Raw genomic sequence first — 22,884 nt, 5'->3', positions numbered from 1 at the left:
CGGGCGAGGTCCCCCAATTTGTTAACTTCCTGAACGGGCTCCAATTTTGTTATGCTCCCAGGTGAGGAAGAATGAGCTAGCTCCCCTGCTTTATTCAACCCCCTCAGTTGGTCGCAACAAGGTTAATTTAAAAGGGATCCCTTCCCCCGTGCATACTTCTCAGTACAAATGTTTTTTTTAAAGAAGGAGCCAATTTAACCAGACTTTCTTGAGTCAAAGAAACAGTAAGTTTATTAGTTACTAAACCCGAGAAAAATAATAGAAACACAACACACATTCACACAGATCAGAAATGAAAAGTTAAGAGTCCAAATAAAAGTTTTTTAAAAAAATATACGAATCAGTCTTTGACTTGTCCATGATGTGTAGATGGCGATACGTTGTGGCTGTTAAGTTGGGTGATTCCGGTAGAGCTGACTTTGGCATTTTAGCAGTTGGTTTGGAGACATTTGCTTCTGCAGGTTGGCTGAAGGAGCTGTCCTATTTCCTTTCTGATAGTGGCTTCTGCTGAGCCTTGCCTCCAGCAACAGAGAAAGAGAGAGAGACTTCACCTGCAACTTCAGGGGTGACTAGTTGGTGGCCTTGTGCTGTCTCACACACACAGCACACTAGCACACGCTGCACTGTTCTGCAGCTAGCTTTTTACCCATTTTTCCCTATGTATTCCTGTAAGGGAAAATAAACCATGTCTTGTGCCCAGAGTCTGTTTTCTTTGATCTCTGATCATTTTACACATCCTGAGATAGGAATCAACAAGAGATGGACTTTAGACGTCTGCTGAGATGTAGTAATCAGTCTTTGTCTCCGCAACCACAGGAGATTAAAGTTTAGTCTTTTACATCTTTCCTATCTCCCTTTCAAGTGTTTCTGCTTGAAGAAGGCCATGACACCTTTTCAGGTGCGTCATCCCATGTTCTCTCAGGAAAGGTCTGTCAGTATAACACACATAGGAATTTTCCAGGTTACTTTATCAGCCATCTTTTGCTCAGTGTCCTTGCTTGTATTTCTTTAAAAACACACACGTCTTCCCTAAAAAGTTCAATATGCCCATAAGTAATTTGTGGCTGTAATCAGCCTGCATACTAGCCTTTTGTGAGATATACATTAGGACGCCCAGGTCCCTCTGAATCTCAGAGCTTTGCAATCTCTCGCCATTTAGATAATATGCTTCTTTTTTATTCTTCCTGCCAAAATGGACAATTTCACATTTGCCCACATTATACTCCATTTGCCAGGTCTTTGCCCACTCACTTAACCTATCTATGTCACGTTGTAGCCTCCTTATGTCCTTTTCATAACTTACTTCCCCACCTATCTTTTGCACCAATCTTTTGCACAAAGGGTAGAAGTTATTATTCAGCAAAACATAGTAATTGTCTCCCACTCACCCTCCCTGCAATGAAGGGAAAAAAATGCAGTCATAGGTTTTTACGTTGGCACTGCTGGAACTTCAAAACTGAAGTTTGCGTGGGGCGGGTATTCAGTTAATGTCACTAATGGGTTTTGAGCCTGCCTCAGGCAATGAGGGACTGGAGATCAATTGTAACGGCTGTCACTTTGCAGAGGTGAAGACAGAGACTGCGGTCACGACAGAGCGTAACCCCGGCGATGGAGCGGCGGATAATGCTGATGACGCAACAGCAGACGAACAGACGGAGGGCGACACAGTGGATGGCGGAGAGCTGGAAGGAGACGAGATCCTTGAGGAAGTTGACGGAGTGGAGGAGGACTTTGATGAGGAAGGCACGGATGAGCTGGTAAGCACTGGACATCACACAGTATCAGGATGATAGCGAAGCCCATTTTTTAAATTGATGTCAACAACTATCCTGGCGCAACACCATTGTTGTTCAGCTGCCACAAATCTGCTTATCCGAAACAGGAGATGACAGACTATAGAGAGGTGAGGGAGAGCCCTAGTTCTGATTTGTACTTTGCTGCAGATTGGTAACATTTTCAATTGATTCCCATGTCATAAGGCACCAAGGGGGGTGTGGAGAAGAAAGGACACAAAAGCATGTCACCTTTTCTGGAATACTTCAGCTGCATGTGCTGAATATGGAAAATCAATACTTTGCAGTGGCCACAGTCAATGTGCAATCAGCTCCGCCCATGACAGATGCTGTGTACAAAATGTAGATGCTCCCACACACAGGGAGCTGGAAAAGTTACGCTGGCCAACTTTGCAGCTTCGTGAGTTGGCTCATTTGGAACAGTTCCTGATAAAAAATGTGTTTGAAGTTAATTCAAGTGCATTTCACATCACAGCAAAAGAACCATGTCACAGACATCTGTACAGACAGCTTTTCTGCTCCTGGTATTGTTGAAATGAATGGAGGTGAAATCAGACTACAGTGACTGATGGTAAATGCGGGCCTGAAACTAACGGCTCACCATTTAAAGAGTGATGCCTGTATTTGGAGTTTTTATCCCTCTGTCTTTCAGGTACTCAGGGTAATTCTAACTTTCAGCTAAGGTATGTATTGGGCAATATTGTAACAGCCATTATTATCCCTTATCCAATTTACCTTTCCATTGGCTACAGCGTAACATGTTAGCATCCATTGGCTCACTCCTGCCTCTGAGTCAGAGGGTTATTGGTTCAAGTCACACCCCAGAGACAGAAGCACATAACGCAGATTGTGTGCAAATTGGCTGCCGTTTTTCTACATAACAACGGTGATTCCTAAGATGCGGAGATCATCCTAAGAGGAGAAATTGAGTCGACTAGACCTATATATCCTAGAATTTAGAAGAATGAGAGGTAATCTTGTTGAAATATATACAATTCATTAAAGGCCTGACGTTGTAGTTGCTGAGAGGCTGTTTCCTCCTGGCTGGAGATTGTAGAACACAGGGTCACACTCTCAGGGTAAGGGATCAGCCATTTAAGACTAAGACGAGGAGAAATTTCTTCAACCGAAGGGTGGCGAACCTTTGGAATTCTCCATCCAAAATGGCTGTGGATGTTCAGTCACTGAGTATATTAAGGACAGAGATTAATAGATTTTTGAATGCTAAGGGCATTAAGGGATATGGGGCTAATGTAAATGTGGAGTTAAGAGAGAAGATCAGCTGTCACTGTATTGAAAGGAGGAGTGAGCTCAAAGGGCCGAATGGCCTATTCCTATGTGTATTTCATATGTTCTTATGTGACAGTGACTATGCTTGAAAAGTACTTACTTAACCATGAAGTCCTGAGCTTGCGAAAGGTGCTATAGAAATGCAAGTTCCTCCTTTCCTGGTTCGCCTTCCAGTAACTGATCCTTGAGTCCATTCTTCACACCTGAAAGAAAGCAAAATTTTGCATCTATGTGGCCCTTTTATGAACTTGGGACAACACCAAGTGCTTCACAGCAGTGCAGTCTCAGAAATTTTGGGAACTTGACAGCCAATTTACGCACAGTAAGATCCCACAATTAAGTAAATGACACATAAGCCCACCAAATAGTGAGCATCAACAGATAGTTGACCATAGGCCAGTAAGTACAGCCAGGCCACATTCACTCCTGAATCAGCATCACAGAAGGTGCAGCTCCAGGGAAGCCCCTGGCTCACAATCAGGAGCAAGTAGCCTGGCAGATTTTATTTCTCCCTGCCCAGGTCTGGCAGCATTGAAGCCACACAGCAACTACCGAAACCCCCACCCCACCCCCTACCCCTCCACCCACTGGCACAACACAGGAGTAAGAGTTAAACCAGGGAGCATTCTGCTTTGTGAGTTCAAACTGCATTGATGGGCCATCATCGATCAGTTTATCAGAGCCTTCTAGACATCAGAGGCCCTGATCCTCCTCAACATTGTCAGTATGTTCCATGTTCACTCACTTGCAGCTCTCGCTGGAGAACACAGATAAGCCCACCGCTCAGTGGAGTGTTATATGAGGAGCTGGATGAGATCTCCTTGCTGCTGTGTTAATTTAAATCCTTGCAACAAAATTGTAAATTACTTACATTGTGAGCACTGTGAGTCAACATGAGCATTGAGTATCAGTTGGTATTTAAAAAGAATTTAATAAAGGGCCGATCTTTGCCTTTGATGGTTCTCCTGTGATTTAATTGTTGGACCAGAAGCTCTCTCTTACATACACTGTTGAAATTTGCAGCCTGGGGCTATTAAGCTAAGCTTTCACCATTAGGGCAATTTGAAGAGGAAATTGTTTTTTTTGTGTGGATGTTGAGAAGTAGGGAACATGAAGTATTCCATGAGCTAAAATTAAATGCTTTTTTTCCCCCTATGGGAGACTTGATTTCATTGCTATTTTATTCTGCCTTTGGTCAGCATTTAACTAATAAACTAAGCGAGTTATTTTTTGTTGTCGCTAGTTTTGTCCTCTTTCTCTCTGACTCTCACTGGGGTACAGCTCTGCAGCCCCTCCAGAGACTCCATTCTTCATACCTGAGCCTCAGGGGCTGTCCCCTTCTCACCTTGTGGGATGGGGTTGTGGGGGTAGTTGGTTGGATCATGGTCAGAAGTGGACAACAACAACCCCCTGGCTGATGCCTCCCCTCCGTTACCCAGGGAGAGTTGGGGCCTCCTGTCAAGGCCTCTGTGGTCAAGACCAGCTGACAGGAGAATTGCCACTCCGCTCCATCTCCCCATCATACTGGCAAATACATGAAGAGTGGGCACTTGAACAAAGTATTAGGAAGCTACCAGTCCCAAAAAGAACCGTGCCTCAGCAGGAATCAGCGCTTTTGGGGAAGGAGGGAGGTAAATGGGGGTAAAGCACTGAGCACCCTGACAAAAATACAATAATTCTGCTTTTCACTTCCCACAACTGCATCTTCGCTCTTCAGTATTGCATGGGTTTGCTGCAGTATCCTGGATTTGCATTCTAAGTATTATTTTCACATATTCTCTCTGATTCTTCCTGTGCATTACCTGTGTGTTTTTCCAATCCTCCCCTCATATTTTTCTTTCTTCTAGATGAATAATCACACTTCGGATACATCAGACACACAATAGAAACAGGCCTTGCAAGCAGCAGGGTTCAGGTTTGTGTCATCTTCCTGTTGTCAGTTAGCTGCTCTGTGTGTTATTCGTAGATTCCAATAGCTTTGGCTAATTTTGAAGTGTGTGAAAGGATAAACCATCTGTATGGTGCTGCATTAACTGACCTGAGCTGGGACGGTAGGGTAGCATTTGGCATCACTGTGCCCTGGGCAAATCGCCCATTCCTGTTCACTGTTCAGTTATTTCGCAAATGCAAATCCTCGAAGCCAAGCAATAGCCAGCCTCCTCATTTGCTGAGTTTAAGGTGATTAGTCCATTATTTAGTCTGCAGAGGGGATGCTCCTCAGTATGTGCGTAAGGGATTTAAGGGGTTTGTATTGAGGCCCTGGCTTGTCCTGACCCTCTTTAGCAAGGACCACTCTTGCCGTGGTAATTCAAAGCCTGTTCAAAGTGAACCCTGCCAGAAAGGTGTCAGCCCAGTGGCCACACTATCATTTCTGTCAGAAGCTCATGGTTCAAGCTCCATTTGGGAGTCGTCAGCCCATAATCCAGGCTGACTGTCCCAGTGCAGTATTGAGGGACTGCTGCACTGTCGGAGATGCCATCTTTCAAATGAGACACTAAACCCTGTCGTTCATCTCGGGTGAATGTAGAAGATCTCACAGTGCTACTTTGAAGCAGACCAGGGGAGCCCTGACATCCTGGCCAACATTTGTCCCTCCACCCAAATCTCGAAAAAACTGGTTATCTGGTCATTTATTGCATTTCTGGTAATGTGGAATCTTGCTACGCGCAAATTGGCTGCCACATTTCCTACATTATAACAGTGATTAAACTGCAAAAGTGCTTTGGGGACATCCTGAGGATATAATAGGAAATTTACGGGAACGGTTCTAGGGGGTGAGGAATTTGAGTTACAAGGTTAGGTTGGAGCTGGGCTGGGTTTGTTCTCCTTGGAGCAAAGGAGATTGAGGGGAGATTTGATAGAGATGTACAAGATTATGACAGGTTTGGATAAGGTAGACAAATAAAAGGTGTTTCCTTTAGTTGATGGTACAAGGACTAGTGGAAACAGATTTAAGGTTTTCAGTAAGAGATGCAGGGAGGAAGAGGGAAGGAACTTTTTCACTCAGCGAGTGGGAACTCGCTGCCATGAGGGTGGTGGAAGCAAAGATAATCAATGATTTCAAAAGAAAACTGGATAGGCACTTAAACAGCACTATGGAGATAAAGCAGAGGACTGGGACTGACTGGATTGCTCTACAGAGAGCCAGCAAGAGCCCAATGAGCCAAATGGCCTCCTTCTGTGCCGTGAACACCCTATGGCCAGGATTTTACCAAAGCCATCGAGGTCCCAACAGCAGCTGGGAATGTGTGTCGGCAACACGCACGACCAGCCGGCGAGACACCCCCCTCAATTTTACAGCAGGCAGCTCATTAAGTAGATGCGGCCTGGGTTGCTGATGGCCACTCACCCCCGTGACCTGCCAGCCCAAATGACCAGCGGAGCCCCTGCAGCATTACACGGTGCAGTGGCCACTGCTGAGGAAGGCAGAGGCCCTACAGCCGACAGCAAGTAGGCCGAAGACAGTGAGAAGCTATATAAAAATGCTGTTGATGGAGGAGAAACCTCTCTGAAGGGAATCGCGGGGCTGCCTTAAAAAAGAATCCCCCCTGGGCTGCTGCAGGGAGGCTGCATACACATACCTGGTGGCATCCCCACTTGACAGGGTGTTTTATTCTGCTGTTGCACCTCGGCATATTCAAATTGGCTGCCAAATCATTCCCACCATCGCTAAAATTCCCCAATGACTGGACATCTTTGGGGAGCCAATCCATCATGGCTCTCTACAATTCCCCCACTCCCTCCCCGCCCCTCCCCGACCACCGACTGCCTTGTTCCCACCACACGTGGGCTGGTAAAATTCTGTCCTATGATTCCACGGCATGCAAGCCCTAGGTCCTTGAAATGCATGTGTGTGGATATCAAGTGAGGATAGGATCAGATTTGGCTGTGATGCCTTCATGGTGGAGCGGACCTTGAGCAGTGTTGCAGCCCCCACAGGAAGAAGGGCCCGCTGGCTGAGGCACTGGTGGCCTTGAAACCCCATCAAAACAATCATTAGCTTCAGGAGAGAAGGAAGGGAGATACTCAGCACAAAGCAACAATTAAACGGACAGCCCTAAAGGACCAATTATAAGTATATGAATTGCTAATATGCGGCAGAACTCTTCTGGGTGAAGGGGCAGGGGGAATTGTCATAAAAATGTTTTAATTATCCTCAGCCTGTCAGATGTTGGAGATGGCAGTGTTATGCCACAGGGCCCAGAGGGTGATGCAGTGAGTTAGCGCACTGACCTTTGACCCTGCTTCCAATCCAGCCCGGACTGACAGGGATTTCTTTGCTGTCAGATGGCAGCAAGAGCGACATGCAAAATGAGTGTGAACAGTCCGCTGGTCATGGGCCTTCAGCCCAAAACTGCCACTCATTCAGTCATAATTTGGCAGCAAATTAACAGTCTTGCCCAAAGCAGCACAGGATGACTGGCACAGCAATGGCAATCTCAGACCACAGCAGTAAGGAGTGCTCTTACAAATTCATCAGACTTGAAAGACTTTATGTAACCCTGACCTGGGAGTGTTTGAGAGTGCTTCATTCTGAATCTCACACAGACTATTCTTGTAACAGGGTATTTGATGGGGACAGTGTAGAGGTTGCTTTATTCAATATCTAACCCATGCTGTACCTGTCCTGGAAGTGTTTGATGTAAGAACATAAACATGAGAACGTAAGAAATAGGAGCAGGAGTGGACCATACAACCCCTCTAGCCTGCTCTGCTATTCAATATGATCAGGTTTGATCTCAAGCTTCAATCCACTTTCCTGCCCATTCCCCATGTCCCTTGATTCCCTGAGAGACCAGAGATCTGTCTATTTCAGCTTGAATACATTCAATGATGGAGCATCCATGACTCTCTGGGGTAGAGAATTCCAAAGATTCTCAACCCTTTGTGAGAAGAAATTTCTCCTCATCTCAGTCCTAAATGACTGGCCCCTTATCCTGAGATTGTGACCCAGTGTTTTAGATTCCCCAACCAGGGAAAACAACCTCTCAGTATCTACTCTGTCAAGCCCCTTCAGAATCTTGAATGTTTCAATGATATCACCTCTCATTCTTCTAAATTCCATGGAATATAGACCCAAATTACTCAGCCTCTCACCATAGGAAAACCCTCTCATTCCAGGGACCAACCTAGTGAACCTTCGCTGTATTGCCTCCAATGCAAGTATATCTTTCCTTAAATATGGAGACCAAAACTGCACACAGTATTCTAGGTGTGATGCCACCAAGACCCTGACTAATTGTAGCAAGACTTCTTTACTCCTGTACTCTAATCCCCTTCCAATAAAGATAAACATGCAATTTGCTTTCCTAATTGCTTGCTGTACCTGCATGCTAAAATTTTGTGTTTCTTGGATAAGCACACCCAAGTCTCTTTGAATAGTAAGTTTCACGCCTTTTAAAAGTATTCTACTTTTCCAATCATACAACCAAAGTAAATAGCATTACATTTCCCTACATTATACTCTGTCTGCAACCATGTTGCTCACTCACGTAATCTGTCTGTATCTCTTTGTGTCTTCCTTGCAGTTTACATTTCCACCTAGCTTTGTATCATCAACAAGCTTAGATACATTACTCTCTGTCTCTTCATTTAAGTCATTAATATAGATTGTAAATAGCTGAGACCCCAGCACTGACCCTTGCAGCACTTCACTAATCACAGCCTGTCAAATTGAAAGTGCCCCATTTATCCCTACTGTCTGCTTCCTATCTGTTAACCAATCCTCTATCCATGTTAATATATCACCCCCAACTCCATAAGCCCGTATCTTGTGTATTAATCTTTTGTATGGCACCTTACTGAATGCCTTTTGGAAATCCAAGTATACCACATCTACTGGTTCCCTTTATCGACCCTTTTAGCTATATCCTGAAAAAGCTCTAAAAAATTTTTCAAACAGGATTTCTCTTTCGTAAAACCATGTTGACTTGTTCTAATCACACTATGCTTTTCTAACTGCACTGTTAAAACTTCCTTCACTATAAATTCCAACACTTTCCCAATGACTGATGTTTGGTTATATGGCCTATAGTTCCTTGTTTTCTCTCTCCCTCCTTTCTTGAACAGGGGTGTTACATTTGCTAACTTCCAATCTGCTGGGGCTGTTCTAGGCTCTAGGGAATTTTGGAAAATCATAGTCAGCGCAGCCTCTATCTCTGCAGCTATTTCTTTAAGAACCCTAGGATGTAAGCCATCAGGTCCTAGGGATTTGTCGAATTTTAGTTCCTTGAATTTCTCCAATACCTTTTCTCTGTTGATATTAATTACCTTAATTTCCTCACTCTTAGTAGCCCCTAGGTACTCTCTATTTCTGGTATGTAACTTGTGTCATCTACTGTGAAGGCAGACACAAAATATTTGTTCAATGTTTCTGCCATTTCCTCAATCCCCATAACAATTTCTCCTGTCTCTGCTTCTAAAGGACCAATGTTTACTTTAGTTACTCTCTTCCTTTTTATATACTTGTAAAAGCTCTTCCAGTCTCTTTTTCGGCTAATTTACTCACTTATTCCATTTTTTTCTTTTTAATCAACTTTTTGGTGGGCTTTTGTTGGTTTCTAAAACAATTTCAACCCTCAGACTTACAATGTTGCAAGGAATTGTAGAATTGTAAGCTTTTCCTTTTAATCTAATACTATTCCTAACCTCCTTAGTAAACCATGGATTTATCTTTCTGGCAGAGTTTCTGTTTTTCATTGAATGCGTTTTTGTTGAACATTTTGATTTGTTTCTTTAAATGTTTCCCACTGCTTATTTACCACCATAACTTTTAGTCTATTTACCCAATCAACCTTAACCAGTTCTCCCCTCATTCCTATATAATTAGCTTGTTTAAGATTCTTGTGTCTGGTTGAATTATGTCATTTTCAAACTTAATTTGGATTTCAAGTGTATTATGATCACTATTTCCCAGTGGATCTTTTACTATGACATTAATAATTAGCCCTGCTTCATTGCACAATACTAGATCTAAAAAGGCCTTATCCCAACATGTTGCTCCAGGAAACTGTCACAAAAGTATTCTACAAACTCATCCTCCAGACCACCCTTGCCAATTTGATTAGTCCAGTCTATATGAAGATTAAAGACCTCCACATCTATTACACTGCCTTTGTTACAAGTTCCAATACGTTCTTGTTTAATGTTTTGTCCAATGGTAAAACTACTCTTAGGGAGCCTATAAACTACTCCCATTGGCATTTTCTGACCCTTGCTATTCCTAATCTCTGCCCATACGGATTCTACTTCCTGATTTTCTGAGTCCAAATCCTTTCTCACAAATGTCCTATGTCATCATTTATTATCAGGTCTGCCCCTCCTCCTTTTCCATTCTTTTCAAAATGTTGTGTACCCTCCAGGGTAATAAACATTCCAATGTTTATTTCCCAATCTTGGTCACCTTGTAACTATGGGCAACATTTTCCCCTCGTCGGGCCAATTAAGGCCCGCCCAGCGTGACATCCTCCAGGAAGCGTATGCGTTCCCTGTGTGGACGGGGAGGATTCACTGAGCCGGCGGGGAGGATTCCTTGAGCCGGGAGTGCGCTCTTTTGCGCACTCAGGGAGATCAGCTCAGGTTTGAAACATTAAATAAAGATGAGAAAAAAAATTACTGACATGCCCCCTTGTGTGCCACTGCCACATGAGGTGGGACATGTCAATTTCTGATATTTGGAGATTTCAAACAAATTTTAATAACCTCATGAAACCTCATCCAGCCCGTGGATGAAGTTTCATGTGTTTTCAGAAGCCCGCCTGGGCTCCCCGCCTGCCCGCCAGCCTTAAGGTTGGACGCACAGGTCCATTAATCACTTTAATTACTTTGGCCTTAATAGGCCTTCATAGGCCTTTGATAGTTTGGCGGGTGTGCAGCTGATTTGGCTGCGCGCCTGCAGAACTGAAAATCTAAATGACAAGGGGTGGCGTCAGGATGCCCGCCCGACATCACCCCGCATCATTTTACACGTCGGCGAGCGGGCCCCACACCCCCCGCTCGCTGACCAGAAAATGCAGCCCTATGTCTCTGTAATGGTGATTAGATCCAAACCATTTATCCTTTATTTGTGTCACTAGTTCATCTATCCTATTGTGGATCTGTGCACATTCAGATAAAGTGACTTTAATTTTATTTTTTATTATTCCCTTCATGGACCTTAGTCTCTGATACACTGTTACCATTAAACTCTCTGTCCCTTCCTGTCCCACTCAGCTTGTCTTTACCCACATCAAAATCCTTTTCTATTGCCTTAACTTTTATCTTTGGATTTCTAAATCTCTTGTCACTCAAGCACTCCTCCCCCTCTGTTGGTTTAAAGCCATTTTTCTCTACTCTGACTATATTTGCTGGTGCACTCTTTTGTTTGTACGCTCTATCCCTTCTTGACACATACTGGTTACCAATACCCGTTCCGCCACCCTGAATTACTGCCTTGTCCTTTCTCTTTAACTTTCCAAATTTCCCTTCACATGAAACCTCCCCCAGCTATTTAGTTTAAAGCCCTGACCTTGTAGAGGGAGATTTACCCTGTATCTACACTGTGCTGTATCTGCCCTGGGAGAGTTTAATGGGGACATTGTAGAGGGAGCTTTACTCTGTACCTAACCCCATGCTGTACCTGTCCTGGGAGTGTTTGATGGGGACAGTGTAGAGGGAGCTTTACTCTGCATCTAACCCCGTGCTGTACCTGCCCTGGGAGAGTTTAATGGGGACATTGTAGAGGGAGCTTTACTCTGTATCTAACCCCGTGCTGTACCTGTCTTGGGAGTGTTTGATGGGACAGTGTAGAGGGAGCTTTACTCTGTATCTAACCCCGTGCTGTACCTGTCTTGGGAGTGTTTGATGGGGACAGTGTAGGGGGAGTTTTATTCTGTATCTAACCCCGTGCTATACCTGTCTTGGGAGTGTTTGATGGGGGCAGTGCAGAAGGAGCTTCACATGGAGTTGGCATGGAAGCCATGGAGGGTCCATGGAAGTAGCATCGGGGCATGGGTAAGACCTTCTGAACTTACCTTTCAAAAGGCTTTCAAATCCGTACTATGTTTCCTGACTCCTCTAAGAGGCCATGAACAACGAGCCATGGAAAAACTGGCCCGGCTCCTGTGGGATGCTCTGTGCTGCCTGTGGCTGTAGTGGAGCCAGCCTTGTCGGGAGTGCAGGATGCGGGCTTGCTACCTGCACCCTTAATCCGTGCTGCAGGAAGCAGCCGGCGCTGGGAATGGAGGCAGGAGTCACAGAAGCAGATTCCACTCACCATTTTTAAATGGCTCCAGAGTCAGCATGACTCCAAAAATCCGAACCTAATTCCCCAGAATCCAGGGAACTAATGTCTTGGCTGCAAAATTTCAGCAAAAAAAATAACAGTTTAATGACGAGACGCTTCTCCAGATTTCACCAAATCTTCCATGGGGAAGGTGTGCTCCATGTGCCATAAAATCATAAACCCGCTCAGCAGAAATACATTTGTAATTTAATTTCAGTCACAATGGAAAATCTCCTGTTGAGATTGGACGCAATTCCAGTATTGGAAAAAGTCTGTTTTTACTGATACCATGTCTGGTTTCTGGTCTAGTACTCAGGACAGCATTCATGTTGCTTTTTATTTATTGCCCTTGTTTAGGGGGCATTTATTTTAAAGAGTCAACCACATTGCTGTGGGTCTGGAGTCACATGTAGGCCAGACCCGGCCAGCAGATTTCTTTCCCTAAAGGACATTAGTGAACCAGATGGGTTTTTATGACAATCACTGTGGTCACCATCAGACTTTTAATTCCAGATTTTTATTGAATTCAAATTTCACCATCTGTCCTGGTGGGGTTCAAACTTGAATCCCCAGAGCATCACTCTAAGCCTCTGAAATACTAGTCCAGTGACAATACCACTATGCCATCACCTCCTACTACAAGCCGGAAATGGACTCCATCCCATTCTCTCAGTTCCTTCGCCTCCGTCGCATCTGTTATGATGATGTTACCTTCAAAAACGGTTCCTCTGACATGTCCTCCTTCTTCCTTAACAGAGGTTTTCCACCCACGGTGGTTGAAAGGGCCCTCAACCGTGTCCGGCCCATCTCCCGCGCATCCGCCCTCACGCCTTCTCCTCCCTCCCAGAAACATGATAGGGACCCCTTGTCCTCACTTATCACCCCATCAGCTTCCGCATTCAAAGGATCATCCTCCGCCATTTCCGCCAACTCCAGCATGATGCCACCACCAAACACATTTTCCCTTCACCCCCCCCGGCGGCATTCCGTAGGGATCGTTCCCTCCGTGACAACCTGGTCCACTCCTCCATCACCCCCTACTCCTCAACCCCCACCTACGGCACCTCCCCATGCGAACGCAAAATATGCAATACCTGGCCCTTCACTTCCTCTCTCCTCACCGTCCAAGGGCCCAAACACTCCTTTCAAGTGAAGCAGCATTTCACTTGCATTTCCCCCAACTTAGTCTACTGCATTTGTTGCTCCCAATGCAGTTTCCTCTACATTGAAGAGACCAAACGCAGACTGGGCGACCGCTTTGCAGAACACCTTCGGTCTGTCCGCAAGAATGACCCAGACCTCCCTGTCGCTTGCCATTTTAACACTCCACCCTGCTCTCTTGCCCACATGTCTATCCTTGGCTTGCTGCATTGTTCCAGTGAAGCTCAACGCAAACTGGAGGAACAGCACCTCATCTTCCGACTAGGCACTTTACAGCCTTCCGGACTGAATATTGAGTTCAATAACTTTAGATCTTGAACCCCCTCCTCCATCCCCACCCCCTTTCCATTTCTTCCCCCTCCCTTTTGTTTTTTCCAATAATTTATATAGATTTTTCTTTTCCCACCTATTTCCATTATTTTTAAATGTATTCCACCCATGGTTTATTTCACCCCACCCCCACTAGAGTTACCTTGCTCGTCCTGCTCTCCAATCTTAATTAGCACATTCTTTTAGATAATATCACCACCTGCAACACCTCTTTGTTCTTTTGTCTGTGACATCTTTTGGTTATCTCCTCCTATCACTCCTTGCTTGCCCCAACAAACCTCCCCCCCCCCAAACCAGCTTATATTTCACCCCATTCCTATTTCTACTCAGTTCTGTTAAAGGGTCATGAGGACTCGAAACGTCAACTTTGTTCTTCTCCGCCGATGCTGCCAGACCTGCTGAGTTTTTCCAGGTATTTCTGTTTTTATTATGTACTTTTGGTGGCCTGGTTACTTTTGCTGGTGTAACTGGCAGTAATTAAATGGGACCAGCACCTCATCACTTCCCGGCCTACACAACAAAAAGGCCAAATATTTGGAGTCAGGTCTTGTTTGAAACAGCCATTTCTGAACCCTTTTGCTATGAATCCTATTTGGATCAAGTTTAAATACCTCCGACAGGGCTTTTTAAAAATTCTTTCATGGGATGTGGGTGTCACTGGCTTGGCCAGCATTTGTTGCCCATCCCTAACTGCCCTTGAGAAGGCGGTGGGGAGCCGCCTTCTTGAACCGCTGCAGTCTTCTGTGGCTGTAAGTTGTTTGCTGTGTGAGAAGCACCAATATGAAAACAGTGCTTTATGTTTACTAATACATCAGAATATTCATGATGCAATCCAAATGAAGTCTGCCTGCCTCCCAGTGTTATTATGGTGTTGTATGTTTGCCTGGATCCCAATGGACATTCAGTAAGCGTTTGAGTAAATAGGTTTCAAATCTGAATAAATTCTTATTTCCTTTGTTACAATGAAGTTTTGTTGAAATAGGACCCACAAGATAAAATGATCCAGTGAGGAAAGATTCCTAAGAAAGGTAGTTAGCCTTGCAACTTACTACTACTCAGTCTTTCCTTAACATTTCTCTCCTCACCCTCTGTCTTGCGGTGGAGACCCCACCAGAACAGGCACTGGCTGGCCTGTCATATATGGTCCACACAGCCATTCTTAGCGTCTGGGCCTCGGCACTGAAATAGGGATGGATTTATCGTACTTGAATCTACGCTAGCCATCTGCAGAAGACTTGCTTAGAAAGACCTTTCAACCAATAAATCTTCCATCCGGTTATTGGGTTTTATAAATAGAGGCATGTAATACTATACCTTTATAAAACACTGGCTAAGCCTCAACTAGATTATTGTGTCCAATTCTGGGCACCCCACTTCAGGAAGGATAATATAGAGAGGGTGCAAAGGAGATGTACTCGGACAATGTACAAGGGATGAGGGATGTCATTTACGTGGAGAGATTAGAAAAGCTGCCATTGCTCTCCCTGGAGCAGAGAAGACTAAGGGGAGATTTGATAGAGGTTTTGAAAATCATGAAGGCTTTTGATGACGTAGATAGGGAGAAACATTTTCAACTAGTTGGAGGGTCAGTAACCAGAGGACTGATTTAAGATAATTGGCAAAAAAATAAACAGAAGAGAGATGAGGAAATAAAATCAAGTTGTTGTGATCTGGAATGCGCTGCCTGAAAAGCCGGTGAAAGCAGATTAAGTAGTAACTTACAAAAAGGAATTGGACATATACTTGAAAAGGAAAACGAAAGAGCAGACAAATGGCACTAATTGGATCGCTCTTTCAAAGAGCCAACACAAGCACAATGGGCCAAATGGCCTCCTCTGTGTTCCATCATTGTAAGATTCCATAATGACATTAGATGTATAATTCCTAACGACGTTACTCTGTAGTCAGCATATCAGACTTGCTGTCCTTCGATATTAATGCAGGTAGATTTTTGGCAAGTTTAATTGGCTGGAGTATGCAGGCAATATTGCCACATTTCTCAAAAGTAGCCACAATTTTTTTGAGCCTGCCCCCAGTGGGGTTGGGTAGTAAATGCCCACTTCATGACAGGCAATCTTGGCACAGGTTGTTAAATTGATTCCCGCATACCTGTGTGCAGCATCTATTACCAGTTGGGAATAGCCCCTGTCTTTGACTGACCTCAATGGTTAGCATTTCTATTGTGGCACCATCTACTGTATTCACGTTTCTCATTATCCTACAAAATAGGGCCAATATATTCACCTCTTCTTTTAATTCCAATTTCTGATGTTAACTTATGTGCTATTCATCAGCCAGCGTCAGGTAGTCCATATAGAATCATAGAATGGTTACAGCACAGAAAGAGGCCATTCAGCTCATCGTGTCTGTGGTAGCCCTCTGAAGAAGCAATTTGTCTCATGCCACTCCCCAGCCTTTTCTCTGTGGCCCTATAACTTTCTCCTTTTCAGATAATAATCCAGTTCCCTTTGGAAAGCCTCAATTGATCTGCCTTCACCACTCTCAGGCAGTGCATTGAAGGTCCTAGCTACTTGCTGTGTGAAAAAGGTTTTCCTCATGTTGCAACTGCTTCTTTTGCCAATTATTTTAAATCTGTGGCCTCCAGCTCTCGATCCTTCCAACAATAGGGACAGTTTCTCCCTATCTACTATGCCCAGTCCCCTCATGATTTTGAATATCTCTATCAAATCTCCTCTCAACCTTCTCTTCTCCAAGGAGAACAGTCCCAACTTCTCCAATCTTTCTACATAATTGAAGTTCCTCATTCCTGTAACCATTCTCATAAATCTTGTCTATAGCCTCTCTAATGCCTTCACATACTTCCTAAAGTGTGGTCACCAGAACTGGATGCAATACTCCAGTTGAGGCTGTACCAGTTTTTTGCATAGGTTTAACATAAATTGTCTTGATTTTGTACTCTATGCCCTTATTAATGAAGCCTTGGATACTGTCTGCTTAATTAGCCACTCTCTCAACCTGCCCTGCCACCTTCAATGATCTATGCACATATACACCCAGGTCCCTCTGCTCCTCCATCCCCTTTAGAGTTGTACCCTTTATATTGTCTCTCCATGTTCTTACTGCCAAAATGAATCATTTCACACTTCTGTACATTGCATTTCATCTGCCACTTGTCTGTCCATTCCAACAGCCTGCCTATGTCCTTTTGAAGTTTAACACTATCCTCCTCATGGTTCAAAATGCTTCCAAGTTTCGTATCATCTGCAAATTTTGAAATTATGCCCTATACACATGGTCTAGGTCATTAACATATATCAAGAAGGGCAGGTGTTCTAACACTGATCCCTGGGGAACTCCATTATAAACTTTCCTACAGTTTGAAAAATATCCATGAACCACTACTCTGTTTCCTGTCACTCAGCCAGCTTCGTGTTCATGTTGCTACTGTCCCTTTTATTCCTTGAGTTCTAACTTTGCTCACAAGTCTGTTATGCAGCATATTATCAAATACCATTTGGAAGTCCATGTACACTGTATCAACAGCAATATTCTCATCAACCATCTCTGTTACCTCATCAAAAAACTCAAGCAAGTTAGCTAAACATGATTTGCCCATAACAAATCTATGCTGGCTTTTCTTAATTAACCCGCATTTGCCCAAGTGACTATTATTTTTGATCGAGTTGTCATTTCTAAAGGCTTCCCCACCACTGAGGTTAAACTGACTGGCCTGTAGTTGCTGGGCTTATCTTTACACCCTTGTTTAAAAAATTTGCAACATTTGGTGTCCGCTGGCACCATCTCTGAGTCTAAGATTGAAAAATTATGGCCAGTCCTTCTGCAATTTCCACTCTCACTTCCCCCAGTATCCTTGGATGCATCTCATCCCATCCTGGTGCCTTATCAACATTAAGTACAGACAACCTATCCAATACCTGATCCTTATCAATTTGAAACCCTTCAAGTGTCTGAACTACCTCCTTTTTGGCCGGGACCCAGGCAGCATCTTCTTCCTTGACAGATGCAAAGTATTCATTCAATACGTCAGTGAATCCTTCTGCCTCCATGCATAAATCCTCTTTTAATCCCCTTTTGGTCCCTAATTGACCCCACTCCTCACGTTACCACACTTTTACTATTTACATACTTACAGAAAGCTTTTTGATTCCCTTTTGTGTTAGCTGCCAGTCTCTTCTCATACTCTCTCTTTGCTTGACTTATTTACTTTTTCAATTCTCCTTTGAACCTTCTATATTCTCATTTGTATTATCTACATGATATCTTTTGTAAGCATACCTTTTCTGCTTCATCATAATCTCTATCTCTTGCATCCAAATTCTCTAGATTGTGGAAAGTGCCCAGCGATTGGATAATAGCAAAAACTCTATTCAAGAAAGGAGGGAGACAGAAAGTAGGAAACTATAGGCCAGTTAGCCTGGCATAGGGAAAATGTTAAATCCATCATTAAGGAGGGAATAGCAGGACACTTAGAAAATCATAATACAATCAGGCAGAGCTAACAAGATTTAGTGAAAGGGAAATCATATTTGACTAATTTATTAGCGTTCTTTGAGGAATTAAAAAGTAAAGTGGATAAGGGGAACTTATGTTGTGTACTTAGATTTCCAAAAGGCATTTGAAAATGTGCCATATCAAAGGTTACGACACAAAATAAGGGTTCATGGTGTAGAGGGGTAACATATTAGCATGAATAGAGGATTGGTTAGCTAACAGGAGGCAGAGAGTAGGGGTAAATGAGTCATTTTCAGGTTAGCAAGCTGTAACCAGTGGAGTGCCACAGGGATCAGTGCTGAGGCTTAACTGTTTACAATCTACATAAATAAATTGGATGACAGGACTGAATGTATGTTTGCTAAATTTGCTGATGACACAAAGGTAGGTAGAAGAGTAAGTTGTGAGGAGGACATAAGGATTCTGCAAAGGGATATAGACAGGTTAAGTGTGTGAACAAAAATTTGTAGATGGGGTATAATGTGGGAAAATGTGAACTTGTCCATTTTGACAAGAAAAATGAAAAAGCAGCGTATTATTTAAATGGAGAGAGATTGGAGAACGATACATACAGAGAAATCTGGGTGTCCTGGCACATGAATCGTACATGTTAGTATGCAGGTACAGCAAGTTATTAGGAATGGAAAAGGGATGTTGGTGTTGATTGCAAGGGGAAATGAATATAAAAGTAGGGGAGTGTTGTTACAGCTGTACAGAGCTTTGGTGAGACCACATCTGGAGTGCAGTTTTGGTTTCCTTACTTAAAAAGGATACAATTGCTTTGCAGGCGGTTCAAAGAAGGTTCACTTGACTCATTCCTGAGATGAAGGGGTTATCTTTTGAGGAAAGGTTGAGCAGGTTGGGTCTATACCTAATGGAATCTCAAAGAGTGAGAGGTGATCTTATTGAAACATGTAAGAACCTGAGGGAACTTGACAGGCTTGATGCTGAAAGGATATTTCCCCTTGTGTGGGGGAGCCTAGAACTAGGGGACACAGTTTTAAAAATTAGGGGTCTCCCATTTACAATGGAAGTGAGTAGAATTTGTTTCTCTGAGGGTAGTTAGCCTTTGGAATTCTCTTCCCCAGAGAGCAGTGGAGGCTGGGTCATTCAAGGCTGAATTAGATAGATTTTTGATTGACAATGAAATCAAGGGCATTATAGGGTATAGACAGGAAAGTGGAGTTGAGGCCACAGACAGATTAGCTATGACCTTATTGAATGGCGGAGTAGGCTCAAAGGGCTGAATGGCCTACTCCTGCTCCTAATTCTTGTGTTCATGTGTTCTTGGGCTGTAACTTCCTTGGAGTCGCAATCAGTGTCGGATTGCCACTCCGCACCCGCTTACCTACACTAAATTCCTTCCATGCCTATCTCGCCTGACCTTCCAACTCAGGCCAGGTGAGATCCAGGCAGCGCAGCTGTCTCCAAGGTCCAGCGCGAAGTCCAGCACCGTCGAATTGAAGGGTGATATGGCCCCTTTTTTACGGCACTAGCTGCTGTAAAGCAGGTCAGTTTAAAGGTCCCATTGAAGTTGACAGGCCAGAGAGAAGGTAAGTGCCTAAGGTAAGTGAAAAGGATTTGGGGGGTGGGGATGTTTGGAGAGCAGGTGGGGATGGGGAGTGGGGAAGGGAACAGACATCAGGGTGGGAGGAGTTTTAGCGGGCTGGACATTCATGGGTTGAGGTGTTCAGACATTCGGGCGGGCTGGGGGTGTTCAGACATTCAGGCGGGCTGGGGGTGGGTGAATAAGATATTGGGAGGGGGTCGGGGGGTGGGAGGTCAGATATCGGGAGAGGGTGGCGGGGTCAGGGGTTGCGAGGTCGGGGGGGTTCCAAGGTCCAGGAGGTCGGGGGTTCTGAAGTCAGGGGGGTGGGGGCGCGGGGTGGGTCCGGGGTGGGGGGTGGGGGGGGGTTCCGAGGTCGGGGGGTCCAAAGTCATGGGTCCCAAGGTTGGGGGAGGTTGGGGGTGGGGGAGACTGGGGTTCCAAGGTCGGGGTTCCGGAGTCAGAGGTCCTGAGGCCGGGGGGTTTCCCGAGGTCAGGGGAAGGGTCAGGGGGCCCGAGGTCGGGAGTTCCGAGGTCAGGAGTTCCGGGGTTGAGGGGTCCAAGATCGAGAGGGGGTTCCATGGTCGGGGGTGGGGTGGGGGGGGTCCGAGGTTGGGGGTTCTGAGGTTGGTAAGTGGGTCCAAAGTCGGGGGGGCTGCGGTGGGGGCACCTGTTGTGGGGGGTCGGGGACAGGGGGGTGTAGGAAAGTCCCGTGGAGTCGGTCTGGGCCATTACAATGGTTACCCAGAATTTAGAAGAGGTTTTAATTCTTCTAACCTTTTCTGGGTACCTATTGGTATAACCCTGGTGGAACCATCCGAAGCTTGCGATTTAAATCACATTTTCAGATGGTTCCCAGCACAGTACAATTGTCCAGAGGAAGTTAGCACTTCTGGGCAATTGCCATGAAAACCCTTCCCTGGGAACTTGCCAGAGGGATTCCCCAGCACATCTTTGGGGTACCCCCCAAATCCGACACTGGGGAGCGCAGAAGGTACGGGCCCTTGTTTTTCAGGGAGCTCTGGATTTGTTTGAACTACCTTTCCCCTTTGTGGGAATAGACTTTGACTGTACTTGAACTCTCTTCTTTAAAGGCAGCCCATTGTTCTGATACAGTTTTGCCTGCCAATCTTTGATTTCAGTTTATCTAGGCCAGATCCATTCTTACCCCATTGAAGTTGGCTTTCTCCATTTAATTATTTTTACCCTGGATTACTAGTTAGTGTTTAATTCCACGCAAAAATATAAATAATTCCAATTAAATCATCATTTTCTGATATCGTTCTCTACCAATGGTAAATGATTTTATTTTAACCATTCTTCAAGATGTGGATGTTGTTAGCAAGGCCAGCATTTGTTACCTATCCCTAGTTGCCCTTCAGAAGGTAGTGGTGAGCTGTTTTCTTTAACTGCTGCAGTCCATGTGGTGTAGGTACACCCACAGTGTTGTTAGGGGTTTTCTCCCAGTGACAGTGAAGGGACAGCGATATAGTTCCAAGTCACAATTGTGTAACCTGCAGGTGGTGGCGTTCCCATGCCCTTGCTGCCCTTGTCCTTCTAGGTGATGGAGGTCACAGGTTTGGGGGGTGTTGTCGAAGAATGATCATGTATGCCAAAAAGCTGATGGGTTATTTCTTCAATGTTGAAGAGCTTTTTTTGGGCAGTTTTCTCCCCTGCCCTCTTCTAAAGCTGTTGACTCATTGCTGAGTTACAGTGCACGGGCATCGAATGTCCTTTTGTTCCCTACTCAAGTGTCCATCCTTCAGGTGTGAACCTGAACAAAGTGCATTGATTAAAGTAAACAAAAAATGCAGATAGCACAAAGTCAGTAACATCACTAAACAACTATAAATATTAGAAATTTCCAGTCTTCAAAACACACCCAGAATGTCCTTGACCCATCTTTTCTTATGACAGATGCTGAATGACCTTCCCTGTGCATCTCCAGCATTTTTCTGTTTGTATTTCATGTGTCACAGATGCTTTAAGAGGTGTTTCCCCAAAGTCACTTCAGAACAAAAATAAAAACAAAAAGCTAAAAGCTACTGCGGATGCTGGAAATCCAAAACAAAAACAGAATTACCTGGAAAAACTCAGCAGGTCTGGCAGCATCGGTGGAGAAGAAATCAGTTAACGTTTCGAGCCTTCATGGCCCTTCGGCAGAACTGAAGCATAGTTAGGAGAAGGGAGAAATATAAACTGGTTTAAGGTCGGTGGGGGGGGTGGGGGCGAAGAGAGAAGTTGAGGGTGTGGTGATTGTGGAGATAAGCAGTGATAGGAGCAGATAATCAAAAGATGTCACAGACAAAAGGATCAAAGAGGTGTTGAAGGTGGTGATATTTGTCTAAGAAAAGTGCTAATTAAGAATGGAAGACAGGATACTCAAAGTACAGCTCTAGTGGGGGTGGGGTGGACAGACTAACAAGGTTTTAGTTTTAGATTTAAAAATAATGGAAATAAGTGGGGAAAGAAGAATCTATATAAATTGTTGAAAAAAAAAGGGGGGGGAGGAGAAACTGGGTGGGGATGGGGGGAGGGGGAGTTTAAGATCTAAAGTTGTTGAATTCAATATTCAGCCCGGAAGGCTGTAAAGTGCCTAGTCGGAAGATGAGGTGCTGTTCCTCCAGTTTGCGTTGGGCTTCACTGGAACAATACAGCAAGCCAAGGACAGACATGTGGACAAGAGAACAGGGTGGAGTGTTAAAATGGCAAGCGACAGGGAGGTTTGGGTCTTTCTTGCGGACAGACCGCAGTTCTATCATCAGAAATCTTCCCTTCCTTGACCTCTCTGTCTCAATTTCTGATGATAGACTGTCCACCAATATCCATTACAAGCCTACCGACTCCCACAGCTACCTCGACTACAGCTCCTCACACCCCGCTTCCTGTAAAGACTCCATCCCATTCTCTCAGTTCCTTCGCCTCCGTCGCATCTGTTCTGATGACGCTACCTTCAAAAACAGCTCCTCTGACATGTCCTCCTCCTTCCTTAACCGAGGTTTTCCATCCACGGTCGTTGACAGGGCCCT

The 22,884-nt window shown here is 44.6% G+C and overlaps 1 protein-coding gene across 2 annotated transcripts in view; it reads left to right on the top strand.

Annotated features, from left to right (window-relative positions):
• The window catches only part of LOC144681873 (RNA-binding Raly-like protein), a 1,117,315-nt gene that overhangs the window by 1,077,395 nt on the left and 17,036 nt on the right, over positions 1-22,884 (top strand). For both annotated transcript variants that reach the window (XM_078543976.1, XM_078543977.1), the window contains 2 exons: positions 1,564-1,757; positions 4,931-4,998. In XM_078543976.1, coding sequence (XP_078400102.1) covers positions 1,564-1,757; positions 4,931-4,969 — 233 coding nt within the window. In that variant the 3' untranslated portion in view covers positions 4,970-4,998. The remainder of the gene's footprint in view (positions 1-1,563; positions 1,758-4,930; positions 4,999-22,884) is intronic.

Source organism: Cetorhinus maximus, chromosome 6 (genome assembly GCF_964194155.1).
Source record: "Cetorhinus maximus chromosome 6, sCetMax3.hap1.1, whole genome shotgun sequence".
Lineage (NCBI taxonomy): Eukaryota > Metazoa > Chordata > Chondrichthyes > Lamniformes > Cetorhinidae > Cetorhinus > Cetorhinus maximus.
Note: the sequence above shows the minus strand (reverse complement) of the source record. Positions and strands in the feature narration are given on the sequence as shown.